The 24,120-nt window shown below is 45.9% G+C and overlaps 1 protein-coding gene across 8 annotated transcripts in view; it reads right to left on the bottom strand.

Moving 5' to 3' along the window:
* Window positions 1-15,682: 15,682 nt before the first annotated feature.
* The window catches only part of ATP2B4 (ATPase plasma membrane Ca2+ transporting 4), a 113,945-nt gene continuing 105,507 nt past the window's right edge, over window positions 15,683-24,120 (bottom strand). For 7 of the 8 annotated variants that reach the window (XM_007988875.3, XM_007988876.3, XM_007988869.3 and 4 more), the window contains one exon: window positions 15,683-20,201. In XM_007988875.3, coding sequence (XP_007987066.2) covers window positions 20,176-20,201 — 26 coding nt within the window. In that variant the 3' untranslated portion in view covers window positions 15,683-20,175. The remainder of the gene's footprint in view (window positions 20,202-24,120) is intronic. The other variant, XM_037985723.2, reaches the window with a different exon arrangement.

Here is a 24,120-nt window from a genome sequence, read left to right on the forward strand (position 1 = left end):
ACTGCCGTCTTGCAGCTGCACACTGCATTCCAAGCAGACCCAGTTCATTGTCACTTTTGTATTCTGGGCCTTTACATGAGTTCCTTCTGTTTTATTCCTTTCTTTCCTTTTCTTTTCTTTCCTTTCCTTTCCTTTCCTTTCCTTTCCTTTCCTTTCCTTTCCTTTCCTTTCCTTTCCTTTCCTTTCCTTCCCTTCCCTTCCCTTTCCTTCTCTTCTCTTCTCTTTCTCTTCTCTTTCTCTTTCTCTCTCCCTTTCTCCCTTTCTCCCTTCCTTCCCCCTTCCTTCCTTCCCTCCTTCCTTCCTTCCTTTCTTTTCTTTCCTTTCTTTCCTTTCTTCCCTTCCTTCCCTCCCTTCCCTCCCTTCCCTCCCTTCCCTCCCTTCCCTCCCTTCCCTCCCTTCCCTCCCTTCCCTCCCTTCCTCCCTTCCTCCCTTCCTCCCTTCCTCCCTTTCTTTCTTTCTTTCTTTCTTTCTTTCTTTCTTTCTTTCTTTCTTTCTTTCTTTCTTTCTTTCTTTCTTTCTTTCTTTCTTTCTTTCCTGGGCTCAAGCAATCTACCCACTTTGTTATTGGAAAGGAGTCCTGATCCAGACCCCAAGAGAGGGTTCTTGGATCTCGCACAACAAAGTATTCAGGACAGGCCTGGCGCAGTGGCTCATGCCTATAATCCCAGCCCTTTGGGAGGCTGAGGCAGGCGGATCATTTGAGGTCAGGAGTTCCAGACCACCATGGCCAACATGGTGAAACCCCATCCTACCAAAAATACAAAGCTGGGTATAATGGCGTGTGCCTGTAATTCCCGCTACTTGGGAGGCTGAGGCAGGAGAATCACTTGAACCCAGGAGATGGAGACTGCGGTGAGCCTAGATTGCACCACTGCACTCCAGCCTGGGTAACAAGAGCAAAACTCTGTCTCAAGAAAAAAAAAAAAGGAAAGAAAAAAAGTATTCAGGGAGAGTCCATAGAGTAAAGTGAAAGTAAAGGAATAAAGAACGGCTACTCAATAGACAGAGCAGCCCTGAGGGCTACTGGTTGCCCATTTTTATAGTCATTTCTTGATTATATGCTAAACAAGGGGTGGATTATTCATGCCTCCCCTTTTAGACCATACAGGGTGACTTCCTGACATTGCCATGACATTGGTAAACTGTCATGGCACTGGTGGGAGTATAGCAGTGAAGACAACCAGAGGTCACTCTTGTCACCATCTTGTTTTGGTGGGTTTTGGCCGGCTTCTTTACTGCAGCCTCTTTTATCAGCAAGATCTTTATGACGTGTGTCTGTTGCTGACCTCCTATCTCATCCTGTGACTTAGTGTCTTAACTGACTCGGAATGCAGCCCAATAGTTCTCAGCCTCATTTTACCCAGCTCCTATTCAAGATGGAGTTGCCCTGGTTCAAACGCTTCAGCCTCCCAAAGTGCTGGGGTTACAGGTGTGAGCCACCACGCCCCACTGAGTTCCTTAATTTAATTTAGTTAATTTTTTTTTTTTTTTTTGAGATGGGGTTTCACTCTTGTTGCCCAGGCTGGAGTGCAATGGCATTGTCTCAGCTCACCACAATCTCTGCCTACCAGGTTCAAGTGATTCTCCTGCCTCAGCCTCCCAGGTAGCTGGGATTACAGGCATGTGCCACCACACCTGACTAATTTTTGTATTTTTAGTAGAGACGGGGTTTCTCCATGTTAGTCAGGCTGGTCTCAAACTCCTGGCCACAGGTGTTCCACCCGCCTCGGTCTTCCAAAGTGCTGGGATTATAGGCGTGAGCCACCCCACCTGGCCCGTTAATTTTTTTTTTTTTTTTGAGACAGAGTCTCACTCTGTCACACAGGCTGGAATGCAGTGGCATGATCTAGGTTCAGTGCAACCTCTGCCTCTAGGGTTAAAGCAATTCTCATGCCTGAGCCTACCAAGTAGCTGGGATTGCAGGTGTGTGCCACCATACCCGGCTATATTTTTTGTGTATTTTAGTAGAGACGGGGTTTCGCTATCTTGGCCAGGCTGGTCTCGAACTCCTAAATTAAAGTGATCTGCTCGCCTTGGCCTTCCAAAGTGTTGAGATTACAGGTGTGAGCCACTGTGCTGGGCCTGAGTTCCTTCATTTTAACAGCAGCTTCTTTTTCTCATGTAAAATTCCAGTAAAGTCACACTTTAAAACTTTATACTGGCTGTTTCTCAGTTATGTGGCTGAGGTGTTTTGTTACTTTCTTCTTTGGACTCTTACTGCTTGAATTTTTACAAAGTTTTTTTTTTTTTTTTTTGAGACGGAGTTTCCCTCTTGCTGCCCAAGCTGGAATGCAGTGGCATAATTTCGGCTCACCGCAGCCTCCACCTCCTGGGTTAAAGTGATTCTCTTTCCTCAGTCTCCCGTGTAGCCAAGATTACAGGCATGTGCCACCATGCCCAGCTAATTTTGTCTTTTTAGTAGAGACAGGGTTTCTCCATGTTGGCCAGCCTGGTCTCAAACTCCTGACCTCAGGTGATTCGCCCACCTCCGCCTCCCAAAGTGCTGGGATTACAGGTGTGAGCCACTGCACCCAGCCGAGTGTCATTTTTATAGACAAAAACTATTGCACCTAGACAACATGGTAAGACCCTTGCCCTAAAAAAAATTTTTTTTTCTTTTTTTTTGAGATGGAGTCTTGCTCTGTCCCCCAGGCTGGAGTGCAGTGGCACAACCTCGGATCACTGCAACTTCTGCCTCCTGGGTTCAAGCGATTCTCCTGCCTCAGCCTCCTGAGTAGCTGGGATTACAGGTGCACACCACCACGCCCAGCTAACTTTATTTATTTATTTTTTGTATTTTTAGTAGAGATGGGGTTTCACCATGTTGACCAGGCTGGTCTTGAACTCCTGACCTTGTGATCCACCCGCCTTGGCCTCCCAAAGTGCTGGGATTACAGGCGTGAGCCACCGTGCTTGGCCTAAAAAAATTTTTTTTTTAAATTTAGCCAGGCATGGTGGCAAACACCTATAGTCTCAGCCACTGGGGAGGCTAAGGCAAGAGGTTTGTTCAAATCCAGGAGTTTGAGGCTGTAGTGAGCTATGATTGCACCACTGCACTCCAGCCTGGGTGACAGAGCAAGACTCTGTCTCTGAAACAACAACAAAAATAAACCAAAATTATTATTTAAAAAAAAATGTCCCCAAGTGCCACCAGCTCTGCGAGCCTTTCCCTTCTGAGACCTGGGTTTCCTCTTCTGTGCCCCCACTGCACTATGCATGAATCTTTGTGAAAGCATCTCTCAAGCCGCTGGGGTTATTTGTTGAAATGTTTGTCTCCCCAAGTAGACTTTGAGAACCTGAGGGCAGGGGCTATGTTTTATTTATTGCATCTCTGGCATTTAGCACAGTGCCTGACCACAGGAGTTGACTGGGCCATCTGAAAAGGTCTCTTAGGTGCTTCTTGCTGCTGTGAATTTGGGACATAAGTGTGTGATGGTGTCAGAGGTGTCAGAACCACAGCCACTCCATCTTGAATAGGGGAGGGGTAAAATAAGGCTGAGACCTACTGGGCTACATTTTTAGGAGGTTAAGGCATTCTTAGTCACAGGATGAGATAGGAGGTCGGCACAAGATAGAGGTCACAAAGACCTTGCTGATAAAACAGCATGTAGCTGGGCGCGGCGGTTCACACCTGTAATCCCAGCACTTTGGGAGGCTGAGATGGGCAGATCATGAGGTCAGGAGATTGAGATCATCCTGGCTAACACGGTGAAACCCCGTCTATACTAAAAATACAAAAAAATTAGCTGGGTGTGGTGGCGCGTGCCTGTAGTCCCAGCTACTCAAGAGGCTGAGGCAAGAGAATCGCTTGAACCTGGGAGGCGGAGGTCACAGTGAGCTGAGATCATGCCACTGCACTCCAGGCTGGCAACAGAGTGAGGCTCCGTCTCAAAAAAGAAAACAAACAAATAAACAAAAAAACAACAACAACCAACAACAACAAAAAACACAAACAGCGTGTGATAAAGAAGCCAGCCAAATCCCACCAAAACCAAGGTGGCAATGTCTGGTCATCCTCACTGTTTATTATACACTAATTATAATTCATAACCATGCTAAAAGACTCTCCTACAAGTGCCATGACAGTTTACAAATGCCATGGCAACATCAGACCCTATTTGGTTTAAAAAGGAGAGGAACCCTCAGTACTGGGGATTGGCCACCCCTTTCCCAGAAAACTCATGAATAATCCACACCTTGTTTAGCACATAATCAAGAAATAATCATTAAAAAAATAGCCAACCAGCAGCCCTCGGAGGCTGTTCTGCCTATGGAGTAGCCATTCTTTATTCCTTTACTTTCTTAATAAACTTACTTTCACTTTATGGACTCACCCCAAATTTTTTCTTGTGCGAGATCCAAGAACCCTCTTCTTGGGTCTGGATTGGGACCCCTTTCCAGTAACAATAGGGTGGGCCATGGAGGAAAAAATCAGCAGCTAGTGTTTTTTCCTGCTGTGCGCTCGTTAGCCAAAGAAAAAAGACTGTTCTCTCTATTCTCATAGGAAGGGTAACCTGTGCCCTGTGTTGGGTCTCCTTTGCCCTACCAAAGTGTTAACAGTAAGTAGCTTTTGAGGCCGGGCATGGTGGTCCATGCCTGTAATCCCAGCAATTTGGGAGGTCGAGGTGGGAGGATCACTTTGAGCCTGAGTTCAAGACCAGCCTGGGCAACATAGCAAGACCCTGCTTCAAAAAACAAAAAAAACCCTAGTAGCTTTTGTATTTCTGTGCTTCCTTTTTTTTTTTTTTTTTTGAGACTGAGTTTCGCTCTTGTTGCCCGAGCTGGAGTGCAATGGCATGATCTCAGCTCACTGCAGCCTTCTGCTTACTGGGTTCAAGTGATTCTCCTGCCTCAGCCTCCTGAGTAGCTGGGATTACCGGCATGAGCCACCACGCCTGGCTAATTTTTGCCTTTTTAGTAGAGACGGGGTTTCACCATGTTATCCAGGATGGTGTCCATCTCCTGACCTCGTGATCCGCCTGCCTGGGCCTCCCAAAGTGCTGGGATTACAGGCATGAGCCACCACGCCTGGCATTTCTGTGCTTCCAAATGCCAAAATTGGGCCGGGCGTGGTAGCTCACGCCTGTAATCCCAGCACTGTGGGAAGCCGAGGCAGGTGGATCACAAGGTCAAGAGTTGGCGACTAGCCTGGCCAACATGGTGAAACCCTGTCTCTACCAAAAATACAAAAATTAGCCGGGCGTGGTGGTGCGTGCCTGTAGTCCCAGCTACTTGGGAGGCTGAGGCAGGAGAACTGCTTGAACCTGGGAGGCAGAGGTTGCAGTGAGCTGAGATCACGCCATTGCACTCCAGCCTGGGCAACAGAGCAAGACTCTGTCTTGAAAAAGAAAGAAAAAAAAAAGAACAAATACCAAAATTGTCCTGTATGAAAGACAATCCCAATTAGGCTTTGTTTTTGGTTTGAGGGCTGGGACAACCATGGTACGAAGACACAGGAAGCCTTAATGGTGGCAACCCCCGCCCACCCTTCCTCATGTATTTGCATATATCCTGGAGGCCTCTCCAGTCCAGACAAGTTTGAAACAGAAAACACAGGCAGCAAATGCCTCCTTTTGAAGTTAAAGTTGTGAGAGACTGGGGTTAGGAAAGAAAGATTTAGAAAAGTACAGAAACATGTTTCTGCTCCCTGTCTCCACTCTACCTGAGACCCTTGAGAAGAGTGAGGAGTATGTATTTGCAAGCAGCGTGTGTGAGCAGACTCGGGGAAGTTTCTGTTCCCCTGCTTAGGCCAAACTCTAATGGAAGATGTGGGTTGGTACTGCTAATGGGTAAGAGAACCCTTTTCCTTTTCTTTTTCATTTTTTTTTTTGAGATGGAGTCTCACTTTTTTGCCCAGGCTGGAGTGCAGCGATGCAATCTCAGCTCACTGCAACCTCCACCTCCCAGATTCCAGCGATTCTCCTGCCTCAGCCTCCCAAGGAGATGGGACAGGCACGTACCACCATGTCCGGCTAATTTTTGTACTTTAGGTAGAGACAGGGTTTCACCATGTTGGCCAGGCTGGTCTTGAAGTCCTGACCTCAGGTGATCCGCCTGTTTCAGCCTCCCAAAGTGCTGAGATTACAGACATGAGCCACCGCGCCTGGCCTGAGAACCCTTTTTTTTTGAGATGGAGTTTCGCTATTGTTGCCCAGGGTGGAGTGCAATGGCGCGATCTCGGCTCACCGCAACCTCTGCCTCCTGGGTTCAGGTGATTCTCCTGCCTCAGCCTCCCATATAGCTGGGATTACAGGCCCCTGCCACCAAGCCCGGCTAACTTTTGTATTTTTAGTAGAGATGGGGTTTCACCATCTTGGCCAGGCTGGCCTCGAACTCCCAATCTCAGGTGATCTGCCCTCCTCGGCCTCCCAAAGTGCTGGGATTACAGGTGTGAGCCACTGCACTCAGCCTAGAACCCTTTTCTTAAGTATGGTGCCCTGAGAGCAAAGCAGGCCTCTGCCTCCTTGTTCCTTCTGGGGTTCTCTATTTGGCAGCCTCCCCAGTGTCTCTTGAGACCTACCAGCTGCACAGCCACAAAGCAGAGGTAGCTGTGAGGTGGGTAGGGATGAGCAAATACCTGCAAACAGCCTCACACCATCCCTTAGCCCAGAGGAAGTGAGTGCAAACAGCCCATTGTGAGTGAGCTGGCCTCTCTCTTTCAAGCGCACACACAGAAAGATTCTGACCCAGAGCTATGCAGAAAGGGGGCACTCCTCAGCAGAGGGGGCAGGGTCATTAGTCACATCAGGAATTAGATGAGGGCACAGCGTGTCTCCGTGGAGGTGAGGAGGGTGGAGGGCCTGCCTGGGGACCAGGCAGTGAATGTGACAACAGGAGTGGGGAACCAGAACAGGGAAGGCACAGGTGAAGGCGTTCTTTTTGGTGCCCGTCTTGAGTGAGTAGAACCCGTCTTGAGTGAGTAGAACATTTCACTTACTAACCAGGGTGTTATTTATTTATTTATTTTTTTGAGATGGAGTCTCGCTCTGTTGCCCAGACTTGAGTGCAGTTGCATGATCTCGGCTCACTGCAACTCCACCTCCTGGGTTTAAGTGATTCTCCCACCTCAGCCTCCCGAGTAGCTGGGATTACAGGCACCTGCCACCATTCCCGGCTAATTTTTGTATTTTTAGTAGAGATGGGGTTTCACCATGTTGGCCAGGTGGGTCTCGAACTCCTGACCTCAGGTGATCCACCCACCTTGGCCTCCCAAAGTGCTGGGATTACAGGCATGAGCCACCGCGCCCGGCCTGCTCCCTGGTTCTTATCACCACTTGATATGCTATATATTTACTTGTTTCTTTAAATTTTAAAATTTAGTTTATTTTAATTTTTTAGCAATAGGGTCTCATTCTGTCACTCAGGCTGGAGTGCAGTGATGTGATCATAGCTCACTGCAGCCTCAAACTCCTGGGCTCAAGTGATCTTCCTGCCTCAGCCTCCTGAGTAGCTGGGACAGCAGGTATGCACCACCATGCCTGGCTTACTTGTTTGTTTCTCCTCCACAAGACTACATTCTAAGAGGTAAGAGACTTTATTTTGTTTATCTGCAGTGCCTGGCACCATCAATACTTGTTAAATGAGTGAGTGAGTAGATCAATATCCAAGGGAGAGGAGACAAGATGACAAAAAATGACTAAAGAGAGACCCCTCACTGATCTTGGTGACTGCAGGATAGTTCAGTGCTAGATTTGATTTAGAAAAAAATAAGGAGGCTCGGTGTGGTGGCTCACACCTGTAATCCCAGCACTTTGGGAGGCTGAGGTGGGTAGATCACCTGAGGTCAGGAGTTCAAGACCAGCCTGACCAACATGGTGAAACTCGTCTCTACTAAAAATACAAAAAAAAAAAAAAAAAAAGAAAAAAATTAGCTGGGCTTGGTAGCCCACACCTGTAATCCCAGCTACTCGGGAGGCTGAGACAGGAGAATTGCTTGAACCTGGGAGGTGGAGGTTGCAGTGAGCCAAGATGGCGCCATTGCACTCCAGCCTGGGCGACAAGAGTGAAACACCATCTCAAAAAAAAAAAAGGGGGCCGGGCACTGTGGCTCATGTTTGTAATTCCAGCACATTGGGAGGCCAGGGTGGGTGGACCACCTGAGGTCAGAAGTTCAAGACCAGCCTGACCAACATGGAGAAATTCCATCTCTGCTAAAAGTACAAAAATTAGCTGGGTGTGGTGGTACATGCCTGTAACGCCAGTTACTCAGGAGGCTGAAGCAGGAGAATCATGTGAACCCGGGAGGCAGAGGTTGCAGTGAGCCGAGACTGAGCTATTGCACTCCAGCCTGAGCAACAAGAGCGAACCTCCCCTCCCTAGGGAAAAAAAAAAAAGAAACATAGAAAAAGAAACATATTCGCACTTTAGGGGTGTGGATAAGTTTGTCTTTATTGCAGTTACAAGTGACTGAGCCTGATGTGAAGCCTGCCTGCACATGCCCGGTATGCAGTACGCGTTCAATACACACATACAATAATGCTACATTCCAGGGAGATAAAGCAATGAAAGAGAAATTCCATGCAGACATTCTCCAGCGGTTATTAATGGCAATTAGATGTGAGAGTAAGAATGGAAAGAGTGTCAGAGTTGGAAAGACCCTTAGGTTCCCGAGCAAACGAGGTTCAGGGTCAGCATTACAACACAGGCCTTCTAGTTCCCAAACCAAGTTATTTCCACCACACCTTGGATGAGACATCTCACTTCTCTCTAATTTTATGCCATTCCACTGCGTTAGATCTCTGCATTCCCAAAAAACTGCTCTTTCCATCATAAATTTCAAAGCAGAAGGTTATCATTCCACTGCAGAATCAGCTAGATAATAGTCTCAGTAGGCTAGACTACAGTCATTAAGATTTGCTGAATTTTACTTGTGCATGCATTGATAATTGTAATGGGAGATAATTTGAGACAGGATCCAAGTTAGGCTTGCTTGTTTGTTTAAACACAGTTTGTTACATTACTACCCAACTTTGGACTATTTGTTTTGTTAATTAATATCATAGCATTTCAGAGTTGGCAGGGACCTTAAGGATGAACTAGGTCAGTATTTTTTGTTTTAGTTTTTTTGAAATGGGATCTTGTTCTGTTACCCTGGCTGGAGTGGCATCATCACAGCTCACTGCTGCCTCAACCTTCTGGGTTCAAGTGATCCTCCCACCTCAGCCTTCTGAGTAGCTGCAACTATAGGTGTGCACCACCATGCTTGGCTAATTTTTTTTAATTTATTAATTTTTCTTGAGATGGAGTCTCACTTTGTCGCCCAGGCTGGAGTTCAGTGGCATGATCTCAGCTCACTACAACCTCCACCTTTCAAGTTCAAGCAATTCTCCTGCTCAGCCTCCTGAGTAGCTGGGATTATAGGCATCCACCACCATGCCCAGCTAATTTTTGTATTTTTAGTAGAGACGGGGTTTCGCCATGTTGGCCAGGCTGGTCTTGAACTCCTGACCTCAGGTGATCTGCCCACCTTGGCCTCCCAAAGTGCTGAGATTACAGGCGTGAGCCACAATGCCTGGCCAAAATTTTTAATAGAGATGAGATTTCACTATGTTGCCTAGGCTAGTCTCGAACTTCTGGCCTAAAGCCATGTTCCTGCTTTGACCTCTCAAAGTGCTGGGATGATAGGCCTGAGCCATTGCACCCAGCTGGTCAGTGTTTTAAAGTCATCTTTTAAAAGCTACAGCTGACCTGGAAGCCAATAACTTTTTTTTTTTTTTTTTTTTTTTTTTTTTTTTTTTTTTTTTGAGATGGAGTCTCATTCTGTCTCCCAGGCTGGGGTGCAGTGATGCAATCTCAGCTTACTACAACCTCTGCCTCCTGGGTTCAAGCAGTCCTCCAGCCTCAGCCTTCCAAGTAGCTGGGATTTCAGGCATGTGCTACCACGTCTGGCTAATTTTTTGTATTTTTAGTAGAGACAGGGTTTCTCCATGTTGGCCAGGCTGGTCTCGAACTCCTGACCTCAAGTGATCCACCTGCCTCGGTCTCCCAAAGAGCTGGGATTGTAGGTGTAAGCCACCGTGCTTGGCCCAAAAACATTTTAAAAACGTGCTATTTTTGTTGAACGCCTGTTGACCCTAAATTATCTCTCAGGAGTTCCTTTCTGATCTTCAAAATGTAATTTGGAAATCACTGATGTACTTTGATGATCTTCTTGTACAGATGGGAAACCAAGCCAGTCAAGAAGCAGAGTTGAGGTCAGGGCATGTGTCTCCTGCCTTCCAATCAGCTGCACATCAGAATCTTACTCTTAATTTTGCCATTTTAGCTCCTCCATCAAAGAGTAAGCAGAAAAACATTCAAACCCCATTCCCTTTCCTACTTGGTCAGCAGCAGCAGCTCAATTCAAACGGTTTGATAGAAAGACGTAGGAATTTTTTTTTTTTTTAGAGACAGAGTCTTGCTGTGTCACACAGGCTGGAGTGCGGTGGCACCATCTCAGCTCACTGCAACCTCCATCTCCCGCATTCAAGTGATTCTGCTGCCTCAGCCTCCTGAGTAGCTGGGATTACAGGCGCCCGTCACCAAGACTGGCTAATTTTTTGGATTTTTAGTAGATACGGGGTTTCTCCATGTTGCCTAGGCTGGTTTCGACCTTCTGAGCTCAGGCGATCTGCCTCCAAAATTGCTGTGATTACAGGCATGAGCCACTGCACCCAGCAGGAATTCTTTTCTTTTCTTTTTTTTTTTTTTTTTTGAGACAGGATCTATCTCTGTAACCCAGGCTGGAGTGCAGTTGTGCAATCTCAGCTCGCTGCAACCTCCGCCTCCTGGGTTCAAGTGATCCTGTCACCTCAGCCTTCAGAGAAGTTGGGATTACAGGCATGAGCCATCATGCCCAGCTGATTTTTGTATTTTTAGTAGAGATGAGGTTTCACCATGTTGGCCAGACTGGTTAGATGCAGAAATTCTTTACTCAAACGGTTTTGGATGGTCATGGATGTATTTGTTCTTCCTCTTAAGCATGGTTGAAGGCAATCTCTAGGTACCAGTTCGGCTCTTCCCAGCCGTACTCCCTCTTTCAAATGAGTTGTCATATATACTTGCTTTAAATAGGCCAAGACATGAAGATCTGGAGTTATAAAACACAAATCAGTCTTTCAATGCAGTGTTCCTGGGTCTAGCATAGCAAGAAAGCTTAAATCAATTGTGCTGTGTTTGGAAAAAGAATGTGCTAAAAGGAGATGGTCTATATGTCCTCTGTGATAGGAGACACCAGAGGAACCAAGTGATGCTTAAGCTTGAACACAGGGTCCAGTTCTATTCTAAGGTAGAGACAGGCCAGGCATGGTGGCTCATGCCTGTAATTTCAACATTTGGGAGGCTGAGGTGGGAGGATAGTTTGGGCCAGATGTTTGACACCAGCTTGGGCAACACAGTGAGACACAATGTCTTAAAAAATTACAGGCATGGTGGTACATGCCTGTAGTCTCAGTTACTTGCGAGGCTGAGATGGAAGGATAACTTGAGCCAAGTCTAAGGCTGCAGTGAGCCTTGGTCATGCCACTGCTCTCCAGCCTGGGTGACAGAGCAAGACCCTGTCTCAAAACCAAAAAAAAAAGAGTAGGGACAGATATATACCCTGTGAGTGTAACAGCACTAGCCACTCAGACAGTTCTATTATTTTCCCTTGCTTGGAGTTCATGAGCAGAAGTTAAATTTCTGACTGTAATCTGGCTTTCCAAATATGTAGATCATTTCAATTCTTCTTCTTCTTCTTTCTTTCTTTCTTTTTTTTTTTTTTTTTTGAGATGGAGTCTTGCTCTGTCACCTATGCTGGAAGACTGGAGTGCAGGATCTTGGCTCAACTTCCGCCTCCCAGGTTCAAGGGATTCTCCTGCCTCAGCCTCCCAAGTAGCTAGGACTACAGGTGCACACCACCACACCCAGCTAATTTTCGTATTTTTAGTAGAGACAGGGTTTCACCACGTTGGCCAGGCTGGTCTTGAATTTCTGACCTCAGGTGATCTGCCCACCTCGGCCTCCCAAAGCGCTGGGATTACATGCATGAGCCACTGCCTTTTGAGCTGGCATTCTTGTTTTGACACCAACCTTTTAGAAGGCAGCAGGAGGCCATTCTAAAGAGACTGCTCTCTGTTATGCTCATGTCTTCTGAGGACAGGGAGATGATGCTGGGCCAGGAAAGCATTGTTTGAAAAGAGTTTCAGAAAAGTAAAGACTTGTTTATGATTGGTTCTACATCAGGACACAGGCAAGCCCAGAACCCAGAAGCTGCTACCTTTCAAGCTGAAAGTCTTGTGTCTATGAATCTAACAGGTCAGTACCTCTCATGACTTAGGTTCATGGTGGAGGTAACTGGATGTTAATGATCCTGCATAGAAATGGTAACATGTTTACATGTTTTATTTACAACAGAGCTTCAAAATTATTTGTTGGTGAAGGACATGCCATCCTCATTCTCCTTCCTGCTTTTGGTGACAAGAAGGTCACGCCTTAACAAACCCAGGTCAGGGGTTGGTAACTATCTCACTGGAACCCAAGGAGTCATCTTCTCTGGATTCACCACAGAGTAGGTCAGGGAGTTGCCTGGTCATGTGTATACTTTGGGGGAACCAGGTGGGCTTGGTAGAGAGCTTCAAACTGATGATCACAGGGAGATGATATGGTAGTGGAGAAAGGGGAGACTCACAAACCATTACTAAAGATGGAGGGCAGGCTGGCTGCGGTGGCTCACGCCTGTAATCCCAGCACTTTGCGGGGCTGAGGCGGGCGGATCACTGAGGTCAGGAGCTCGAGACCAGCCTGGCTAACATGGTGAAACCCCGTTTCTTCTAAAAATACAAAAAATTAGCCAGGCATAGTGGCGCATGCCTGTAATCCCAGCTACTCGTGAGGCTGAGGCAGGAGAACCACTTGAACCTGGGAGACAGAGGTTGCAGTGAGCTGAGATTGCACCATTGTACTCCAGCTTGGGCAACAAGAGCAAAACTCCGTCTCAAAAAAAAAAAAAAAAAAAAAAAAAGATGGAGGGCAAAGCTATTATTGTTTTCTAGAACTGGGGTAAGGGAAAAGAAAGGAAGAACAGAGCATGCTCTTTTCCATACAGTGACCTAGGTCCAAGGAGCTGAGCGGGCCTTTACATTCTCTTGAGCCAACGCCTTAGGATATAGTGGTCTCTGCCAGAATGATACATAGGAGGTTCATTCTTCACCATTCCTTACCATATCCTGGGGTTGCGAGATGCGGATCCTTAAGATCCTTTGTTTGGCATGGCAGAGAGGCACAGATCTACGGTCCAACAAAGACCAAGTGGAGGTGAGAGAAGAAATAGAGGGCCAAGCTTTAGAAAGGACTGTATAGAGGTTCATATGTGTTACATCCTTTTCAGCAAGAGTATTTAGGAGGGAAACTACAATGGAAAAAGCAGATATTCTTTTCTCTTCTTTGTTTTTTTGAGACGGAGTCTTGCTGTTGCCAGGCTGGAGTGCAGTGGCGTGATCTTGGCTCACTGCAACCTCCACCTCCCAGGTTCAAGCGCTTCTCCTGCCTCAGCCTCCCGAGTAGCTGGGACTACAGGTGCCTGGCACCACGCTCAGCTAATTTTTCTATTTTTAGTAGAGACAGGGTTTCACCATGTTGGCCACTCAAGGTCTCAATCTCTTGAGTTTGTGATCCACCCACCTCAGCTTCCAAAAATGCTGGATTACAGATGTGAGTCACCACACCCAGCCTATTTTCATTTTTGTTTGTTATTATTTATTCTCCATCCCCTATTTTAAAGAAACTAAGTGGGCAATGTGTTCATGCCTGTGGAGAGCAACCTAGGACAGAAAAGAAAAGTGGGGATAAGATCTCAGATCATGTAAGTAGTTTCCTTTTCTTGAAATGGAGTTTCGCTCTTGTTGCCCAGGCTGGAGTGCAATGATGCTACTTTGGTTCACCGCAACCTCCTCCTCCCAGGTTCAAGTGATTCTCCTGCTTCAGCCTCCTGAGTAGTTGGAATTACAGGCATTCACCACCACGCCCGGCTAATTTTTGTATTTTTTTGTTTGTTTGCTTGTTTTGTTTTTTGAGATGGAGTCTTGCTGTGTCCTCCAGGCTGGAGTGCGGTGGCGCAGTCTCGGCTCACTGCAAGCTCCACCTCCTGGGTTCATGCCATTCTCCTGCCTCAACCTCCCAAGTAGCTGGGACTACAGGCGCCTGCCAGCATGCCCGGCTAATTTTTTGTATTTTTTAGTGGAGACGGGGTTTCACCGTGTTAGCCAGGATGGTCTCGATCTCCTGACCTCGTGATCTGCCCACCTTGGCCTCCCAAAGTGCTGGGATTACAGGCGTGAGCCACCGTGCTTGGCCCAAAAACATTTTAAAAACATGCTATATTTTTTTAGTAGAGACAGGGTTTCTTCATGTTGGTCAGGGTGGTCTCAAACTCCTGACCTCAGGTGATCTGCCTGCCTCAGCCTCCCGAAGTGCTGGGATTATAGGCATGAGCCACCGTGCCCGGACTTTTTTTTTTTTTTTTGAAATGGAGTTTCGCTTTTGTTGCCCAGGCTGAAGCGCAATGGCGCGATCTTAGCTCACCGCAACCTCTGCCTACCAGGTTCAAGTGATTCTCCTGCCTCAGCCTCCGAGTAGCTGGGATTACAGGCATGCACAACCACGTCTGGCTAATTTTTGTATTTTTAGTAGAGATGGGGTTTACCCATGTTGGTCAGGCTGGTCTTGAACTCCCGACCTCAGGTGATCTGCCCGCCTTGGCCTCCCAAACTGTTGGGATTATAGGCATGAGCCACTGCACCCAGCCATAAGTCTTTTTCAACTAGGGCTAGCTCCTCCTTAAGAAGCAGCCTATTAGAATAGCCAGGAGAGTTTGGGATGTTCTTCAATGTGTGTGACAGTTTTCCTAAAGGAATTTGGGGAGTGGACAAGGTTCTTTCTTCCCTACGATGTGTATTTTGTGTGTGTGTATTTTGTGTGTGTGTGTGTTTGGAGATGGTGTCTTGCTATGTTGCCCAGGCTGGACTTGAACTCTTGGGCTCAAGCGATCTTCCCGCCTCAGCCCCTTCACCTCCCCAGTAGGTGGGACAACAGGTGTGCACCACTGTGCCTAGCTCCACCCTGTGATATTTTAAAAGAGGGTTGGGGAACTTCGTTATGCACCTGGATGAGAGCTGCAGGCAGGAGTTGACTCAGATATGAAAGCTCAGAATGTAAATGACCTGCCAGGAAGCTGTTTTGACCTGAAACTGGGCTTAATATGAGTCTCTAGCAAGACTGAATTAATGGAAGACATTTTTTTTAACTATAGGGAAGGGAGGGGGAGGGTGGAAAACCCGGGGGAAAGGCAGCTAATATAAGGGAAACTACTTCTCCTAAAAGACATTTCATATAAAACAAATCAAAAACAAAACCCAAAAAAAAAAAAAAAAAAAAAAGGAAAGAAAAAAAGCAAGGACTGCCAAGACTGCCTCTTATTCTTCCAAAAGCTCCAGCTCCTGAATTGTGGATTCTAACCAAGGTGGGTGGAGCAAAGCTTGTACTACAAGGGAATGAAGCCAATGCAAGGGCCCAGAGGTAAGGGAAGCGTTGTCAGAATCTAGTGGTAAGCTGAATTCTGTGCCTGTTTAAATGGGGTTGTCCTTGTGGTTGTGGCATTTCCCTTCTCAACTTCAACAGACAATCAGCAGCATTACTCAAAAGTGGAGACGCATGGAGGACAGCACAGTTACAAGTGGGCATGAGTTTTTATTCTCAGTGCACAGCAGTATTGGTTTCTGTTCATCAGCAAAAAGCTTTATTGGTTCCAAAAAATTATCCCTTTTAAAACTCCCCTTCTTCTTCTGGTCTCAGTGGAACAACACATTTGAATTTTAGATTTGACAGTTTATAGCATTTTTTTCCCCCTAAGAACCATATAAATACATGCAAAACTTTGTACATAGAGCTTAAATCATATCAAAATGCAAATATAGATTGGGTGCGCTGTTAAGCTGAATTGCAAATTATGGCAACACACACTGGGGTATACATTGCTTTGATATCACCATTTGTTTGTTTATGTCATGCAGACCACAATAGTCAATCTTGTTTTGTTTTTCTTTTTTGTACAAAAATACCAGTGCTTGTTATACTAGTTACTAAAAGAAGAAGAAACTCAAAATTCCTATCTGCGTGCTAATTTGAAAAGAACAACATAGATAGATTTGTTGGCACATATATATGGCATATTCACATATGGCATATACACATATGGGGAGAAAACATGAACCAAAGGCCAATTCAGTTATGGGAGCTCATCTCCTTCCATCTCTCCTAATCAAGAGCAAAGGGAACAGCAGGCCTAACAGCAGGGTTGGGAAGGCAAAAGGACTGGCACTGAACTAAGTGAAAGGGCATCTGGTCTATTCAGAGGAAGAGGTTGGAATGGCTTAACAATAGCAGGCATTTATAAGTGCCCACCCTCACCAATGCAGTGGGGGTGGTCCCTAGATAAGAAAGGTGAGGAAGTCTCTGCATATTGTGATGGTACCACAGGCTGCTTCAATCGTAAGGCAAGGAAGCAGGAAAGAAAGGAAGGGATGCATTTAGAGGCTTTTTTGCACAAGCGAGTGTGCCATGTCCCTCTGGGTTTTCAGCAGTGAGGTAACCATTCAGATTTAACCGTGCCAATTCTCCTCTCTGAAGCTCAAGGGGAAGAAGAAACTCAAACCCTGAAGAACCCACAAGTGTCCAGTGGGATTTCTAGGCGATCTCTCTCTTAACCCCTTTAGGGATAGGGGAGTCATTCCAGAGGACAGATGATACTATGGGAAGGACCTAGCTTTAAGACTGTCATTCAGAGCTAGAACCAGCCATTGTTTTATCATTTAGAATTCTGTCCCCATTTAATATATTGCACAAAATCTTTCTAGGGGAGGGAAGCCATCATAAATAAGATCCTTGCACAAAAACTCACTAATGGAAAACCCCAGGGGGAACCGGAAATGAAAACTATGAAAAATGCAAACCCCAAATCAGAGTATCCTTACAGAGCAGGAGAGATTCGTGTCTTTGGTACCACTCTGCCAGCTATTCTTCAAGAAACACAAATCCAGCGGAGGCCCCTAATCCTCATGACAAGTCAGGAAAGAGTCTGTCTATCCGTCTGCGTGGGGAGGGGGGCGCGGTGGGGAGGATTCCTTTCCTAACAGCTGTGTCCCTTGCTGGGTGTTTTCCTGACTATCCACGGTTTACTACCCGTTTTTCTAGGTTTATTAAGAGAGGAAGCTAGGATGATACGTTCTCCTTCTCCCCATCAGACCCTTTTCAAATCCGAAGCACCATTTTGGGGAAAAGTGTTATTAACTTATGCCATATTTACCCACTGCCAGTTGGATCAGTGAAACTGAATAGAAAAAAACTTATATAAAAAACATATGCACATAGACACTTAAACTTACTTAATTCCATTATCAACAAAATTTATATTAAAAAAGTCTAGAACCCAACAATTTTTTTTCCCTAAGTATAAAGATGGCTGTTTGCAGAAAGAATGTATGGTGTATTGGTTTTAAAACCAATTACAAATATACTAAGTCACCTGTCATGCCAAACAGCTGGTTATGTGCTCCCTTCCACAGTGACGGCACTTTATTTTAAATCCTTTAAACAAAATACATATGGCTGACTCAAAAATATCAGTTTCTGATCTAAAGAAAACTATATATTTTTGCATATATTTCTATATTTTCTCTCCTATTATGGAAACTAGAACACAAGAAAAAAACCATTGACTTTTAAAAAGTAGACACAAGCCCTCAAGAGTAACCTGTCAGGCACCATGAGAGTCTTGCAAACAGGAATGGTAAAATAGCCTTCAAACCTCGTTATTGGCTTGCTATTTAAAATGATCTGAGGTAATACAAGACTTGATAGAATTAAATCTTCTAAAGTAGTTGATGAATATATATGTGAACACCTAACACCTTGGGTGAGCTGTTTTTTTCCCTATGAGTATTTAAGACACAAAGAAGAATTATTGAAGCATGTACATTTTACAAAACCAGAATCAAATTTGCTTTCCTATTTCCTGCGATGATGGATTATGTAGTCATGGGGATATGCAGGGGGTATTGTTTCTCTATGTTTCCTACTGTGGACAGCTCAGGTGAAAGGGGTGAGGGAGGACAGATCCGGAAGAAAAGGCTAGGTGGATCAGGTCATCTTCCTCTCACATGGGAATTTGGCTGTTCATATGTCCCCTCTTCTTGACTCTCATCACGCTAGAAAGAGGCAGGTGGGCTTAATTTATCTAACGAGAGGTGAGAGTCAGGAACATGAACTGGCCCCTGCACAGAAGTCAACACCAGCAGGGATACACATGGAGCTCCTGCAAATGTGGCTCCACCTTGTCCCAGTAAGGAACACTTAAAAAATCTCCTAGCAAAGTCCCCAACTCCTGAGAGGCAGAGGGGAAGGGGATGCTTTGGGCAGTATTCAGGGAAAAAAAGGCACAGGGCTTTACTGGGCAGCAGCTGCAGCATGTGGTTGAAGAGGGGCTGGAGGAAGGGGGAGTGTGCTGGGGGGGTCTTTTGCTCCTTTAAGTCGGCAAAATGTCACAGGGACCTCCCACTTTGGATATATATTTTCAAAATCAGAATATTTGAGAAAGGCTGGGACCTTCTCAGATACTGGGAAAATTGTGACACGTGCAAAAACTAGAATTAGAAACTGGAGAGAATGTTGAAGCTGGTCCCCAGGCACCTAAGCTCAAGGTTTCCGGCCCCTGCAGGAAGGTTTTCTCAGATCATACTAGAATGGCTCTTTGGCCTCTCCCAAGGCTTCTGAACACTCACTCCCCACCTGTCAGGTCCTGCCCTGGAGAGCCTTGGCAGATGGCTTTGAAAGCAGTGGTCACCCCAAAGAGGAGCCCACAAAAGTCTGCTTTGATGGTCTGTCTTGTCCTCGATTTGGCAGCGGCTGGTCCTCAATATCCAAGCCCAGTAAGGAGGCGGGGTCGTACCCAGTTCATTCGTTTGCCACCACTTTAGGAAAAGACAAAGCTCAGGTGTATGGTGAAAACTATATACCACACATATGCAACCTCCATGGGCAAGGCTGATCTCCCTGGCACTTAAGAACCACATATACCTGACAAGATGGCAGTTTAAAAGCAGAAGGTAACCTGGCAACAACTGAGAAATATTCTTACCAGCACTTAATTGCTTCCAAGGGACCCTTTTAACAAAGAAACTGGTTGGATTCTAGAACTAAATCAAGGGTTCTTTTGGGCCAAAAGGGAGAAGGATCAAAGTTTATGCAATTCACCCATATCCTTTCCATTTTCTTAATCATCGTTAAAAAAAAAAAAAAAAAGGAAAGGAAGGGAAGACAAAGACAAAAAAGAACCTTGGAGAGGTTTGACTGGAAGGGCAGAGAGTCAGAGGCCTACAGGCCTTTAGGTGTAAGTTTTCCAAGTGGGAGAATTGAAAAACAATCACACTACTGGCGGATTTTAGACATTCCATCTCTACCTCAACATATTTCACTTGGGGATATTTGTCTCCCTCTGAACCCTCAACTTAGCTTATAAATGGCACAGACTTATAGGACAAAATCCAGAATTCAGGAGATGAACATCGGGGAGAATGTGGGGTGGGGTGATGCCAAGAGGATTGTCATCATTTCTTTCAAAATGACAAGTGACTATCAAGGAGTAAATTCTACCATGACCTGCCTGGGGTTTGACTGGGCCCTGCTGCAAACCCCAAGTCAAACTTAAGTTGAAATCCTTGTAAGTCTGTGCTCTTGCCTCTTCGTGGTCAGGTAGGGGTTCACACACACTGCTGTTTACACAGCAGTTGATATGACGATGAAAAGTCCCATCATCACCTCATAGATGCGACAGGTGAAAATGGAAATAGGGAAAATAGGGATGAGAGTCACAGAAAGAAAATTCAAACCGACGTCTCTAGGCTCTGTAGAGAGCTGTCCGACTGTGGGAGCTGCGCTTGGTTGCAATCCACCGCATTGTTGTTTGTGTTGGCGTATGGAGTGACCTCACCATCCAACAGGAGCACCCCAGTCCCAAACTTAGAAGCCTTGTCAGGATTTTCCTCCTCTTCCTCATCCAGGAGTGGTGTTCGCGGCAACTCCTCGTCTATGGCGAATTCAGGGTGGGTCATGAAGTTGTGGATGGAGTTTTGGTTGTAGGGTTTCTGAATGGTTTCGTGGAGGGAACTATGGAACGCTTTGACCACTTTGATCTATACCAGGGGAAGGAAAAGGAGGATGAGAAAATAGGGAGGTGAGAATTGGCTGGCAGAACAAGGAGATGGTGGTTTTAGGAGAGAAACAAAACCCAAACTATAGAACATGACTGCTCAGCAACCAAAACCAAACACACATCAGAGGAGATCGTGGGGCACTAGAAACATCACACGGCTCAACTTTCAAGCAGTGGGGTGGGCTGGGGTGAGTGATGGCAAACAACTAGGACGTTTTGAAAGCTGCATTTAAAAAAGTAGAAAACCCAAAGCAACGTTAGCATTCCCAAATAATCTACTTTTAAAATGAAACAGAAAACAAGAAGTTTCATTAGTTCTTTTAGATGGAGGGCAAGGGCATGGGAACTAGATGCAAATTGATAGCCAAACTTAAAAAGATGATTCAGACATGTGGATTTCTGTGCTGAGGCCAAACATTTTGTGAATGTGGAATGAAAAAATTATGCATTGAGGTTTAGTTATCTGTTTAAGGACCTCAAAGAGCCAGCATACACCAATCTGCACATAATACACGTTGGGTGACGAGTGACCACGAATACTGTGCAGCCAGGCAGACAAACCAATCTTCATTTGTGTCAGCAGCATGCAGGAACTTAAAACTCTCCAATAATAATTTGCCCTTTCAGCCAGGAAACATGCATATTTTACATCCCACGACCACCACTGTGTCCCCTCCCAGCAAATAACAGAACTTCACTCCTTCAGCCCTTTCCCTAGAAGAAGTGGATAAAATACAGGTGTCAAAAGATGCTTTCCTCCTGCCTATTGAGAAAAGACCTGGCTCTCATGATTCAAATGCACGTTCATGTCTCTGATACACAGCAACTGTGCCCAATCATGCTGCTTTCTCCAGCTGTTTCCAAATTGTGAAGAGGAGCATAGTTTTATGTGGAGAAGGGAATGAAAGGGACCAGTGAGAGAAACCTAATTCAGGAGGCGGTGCTACAAACAAGTGGCCTTTCTGATGGGGTGGATGAAGAGGATGAAGGAAAAGAAACCATGTGCAGTTTGCGCGGTTTTACTGGGCAAAAGGAGATGCATTGCTCAGTGTCATAGTCTCTGTCCTACTGTGCAAAAAGGAAGGGATTTGGTCAGTTCAGAGTCATGAAGAAAAAACTGACAATAATTGATTCCTGTGAACAGCTTTTGCTTGTCCACAGGCACCAGCAATTTTGGCAGCTCTGCTTTTCTGAACTGTAGGTCTCTCTGAGGCGTGGCTTAGAATCAGGGTTGGTAGAATTGGGGTAGAGGGAGAGGGTGGAGCTCCAAGAAGTTAGAGAGAGGGACCAGGGGAAAGGTAAATGGTTATAGGACAGTTTTAGTTGTTGGAAGGTGGCTGATCCTAGTCTTGTCCCAAAAATCTTCACTCAGAAAAGACATGGGAGTAATGTGGGGGAAATTGTGGAGGTTGGGGGGGTAGGAGTGATGAAGGTGGGAGTAAGGTACCTCTTTCATTCCTCTGCTGTTTAAGCAAAAAGTATATCCCAGGAGAATAGGCAAGAATTTGGAGACAGCAGAGGATACAAAGAGTCAGCCAAATAAACTGTTTGGATCACCTGTTTCAGTGCTTCCTACCACCATACAGAACTTTCATAAATGCCACTCAAAGGCGGCTCACTATCAATACTGTTGGTCTGTTTTCTCTGGAGGAGAATGTGTCTCTGCTGGCTAAGGCTTTCTTTATCTTGCCCCACTCTACTACAGCCTGCAGACCCACCCGGGACTGAGGGTGCTCAAAGCTCAGAAGGCAAAGGACTCCTTGCCACTCAATAGCATCAGCTCAATACCTCAGCTAAGAAGAATCAGGGAGCATAGGCACACACTCACCATGCTGAACAGAAAGTGAGGACCACATTTTTATTATCTGATTCCTATTTGACCATCTGATGGGGGAATTTTACCTGTCATGTTGCCTTTGCTCCAGATCTAGGTGAGATTAGATGGAATGGAGGCTCCATCTGGTCTTCAAGAAGTCTCAAGTTTTCATTGATCTACATAAAATCTCAGAGCAAGGCAATTTGGATTAAGTGAGTCCAAACCCAATGCCTTCTCCTTTGGCCCTGGCACAGATACACTGGCCAAGAGATGGGTCCAAAGCCATCCCACCCCATCAAAGCTGTCACTGTCAGGAGTGATGACATAGCTCACATTTTGCATATGCTTTCAAGATCTCAAAATTTCTACTGGCTATCACAGGAGGGCAGGTGCCTTTATCCACCAGTACATCATCTTCAGTATCACTGAGTTTCAACTTCCTGCTTCCATTCAATTGAATACTTTATTGAAAAAATTACATGTGAAGTCCACTATAGAAAATAAATTTGTAACAATTGGGGTTGGAGTGAGGGTCTGGAGCCCTGTTTGTTGGCTTTTCCTCTCACCTGTTGCGGTGACCAATAATACTGTTACAGGTAAACAATGAGGGAGATAAAAGTGAATTGGGGATGGGTAGATAGAAAAAATACGGGAAACGTCTTTTGGGGAGCAAGAAACAGTCATCCAGCTAGACTGTAGGACTTCTGGAATCTAAAGGGAAACCAGCCACCTGTAAGGAAGCTCATGTGAAGAGGGGTCAGAGCTGGGGGTGACCAGCTGGCTTGCTGGGTGGAGAGAAGGGGGAGGGAGGAGAGGGCATGGGACTGTGCCAGGATGCCCCAACTCCAGCACTGGCCTCAGAGAACACCTGCTGATGAACAACCATACACCATATCACCACCAATCCACCCAGGGCTGGCATCTCCCTTTCCTGGAGCATGAGCAGTGTATGGGGACAAGACAGGGCTAGTGAAGTAGGTGCAGGGAAAGCTTTGAGCACTCTCCACACAGCCAGTCAACCCTTCCCTCCCTGGTCATTATTTCTCAAAACCTTGGGGAAATGTCTCTTCTAGGGCCCCGGCCTACAGGTGGAAGTGGCTGGTTGAAGGGCAACTCTTTTCGTGACTCAGGAGACTGGGTATGAGTGCTGAGGGCTACTCTTTGCAGCTCAACAAGTGGGTAGGTGAAGACTCCATTTCCTCAGCCAGAATATTCCATAGTTTTCTGCTCTTGTTTTTTTTTGAGATGGAGTTTTGCTCTTGTTGCCCAAGCCGGAGTGCAATGGCGTGATCTCAGCTCACTGCAACCTCCGCCTCCCGAGTTTTCTCAAGCGATTCTCCTGCCTCAGCCTCCAGAGTAGCTGGGATTACAGGCGCCTGCCACCATGCCCAGCTATATTTTTTGTATTTTTAGTAGAAACGGGGTTTCACCATGTCATGTTGGCCAGGCTGGTCTCGAACTCCTGACCTCAAGTGATCCACCTGCCTCGGCCTCCCAAAGTGCTGGAATTACAGGCGTGAGCCACCACACCGGGCAGTTTTCTGCTCTTATCAGAAACCAGGAGAAAAGAATTAGGGCCTCCCTATGCAGGGAAATCTTAGAGATCTATCTAAAGAAGGTTGGACAAACAGTTGGTTTCATTTGGAGATCTGGAATGGGAAAGAGGGTTTTAAAATGTATGGCTATAACTTCTAGGAGCTCCAACTAAAAAAGGACAGCTGGAGAAAGAGCAGGTGTGGCCTGTCTCTCCTCTGATCTTCTGGTCTTTGAGGGTTTGGAGCACACCCTCTACCAGCTCCTCTACAAGATCCCAGTAGGCTCAGTCTTCTGCTTAGTCTCCTTCCACCATCAAACCATCAGGATATCTGACACTAACTCTTCCTACCAGAAAGGGATGATTAAAACAGAACAGAAGCTAGTTAGAAGGGGATGGCAGAACTAGAAGGAAAAAAGGAATTAAGAGAGGAATATGAAAGAACGGGTGCGAGAGATTCCTGGATATTTGCAGGGCAAGACTTTGTTAGTTCTTTCTTGCCTGTTTTTTTGACCTAAAGAAATTGTATGTATCTCTATCAAGTCCCAC

This window comes from Chlorocebus sabaeus, chromosome 25 (genome assembly GCF_047675955.1).
Source record: "Chlorocebus sabaeus isolate Y175 chromosome 25, mChlSab1.0.hap1, whole genome shotgun sequence".
Lineage (NCBI taxonomy): Eukaryota > Metazoa > Chordata > Mammalia > Primates > Cercopithecidae > Chlorocebus > Chlorocebus sabaeus.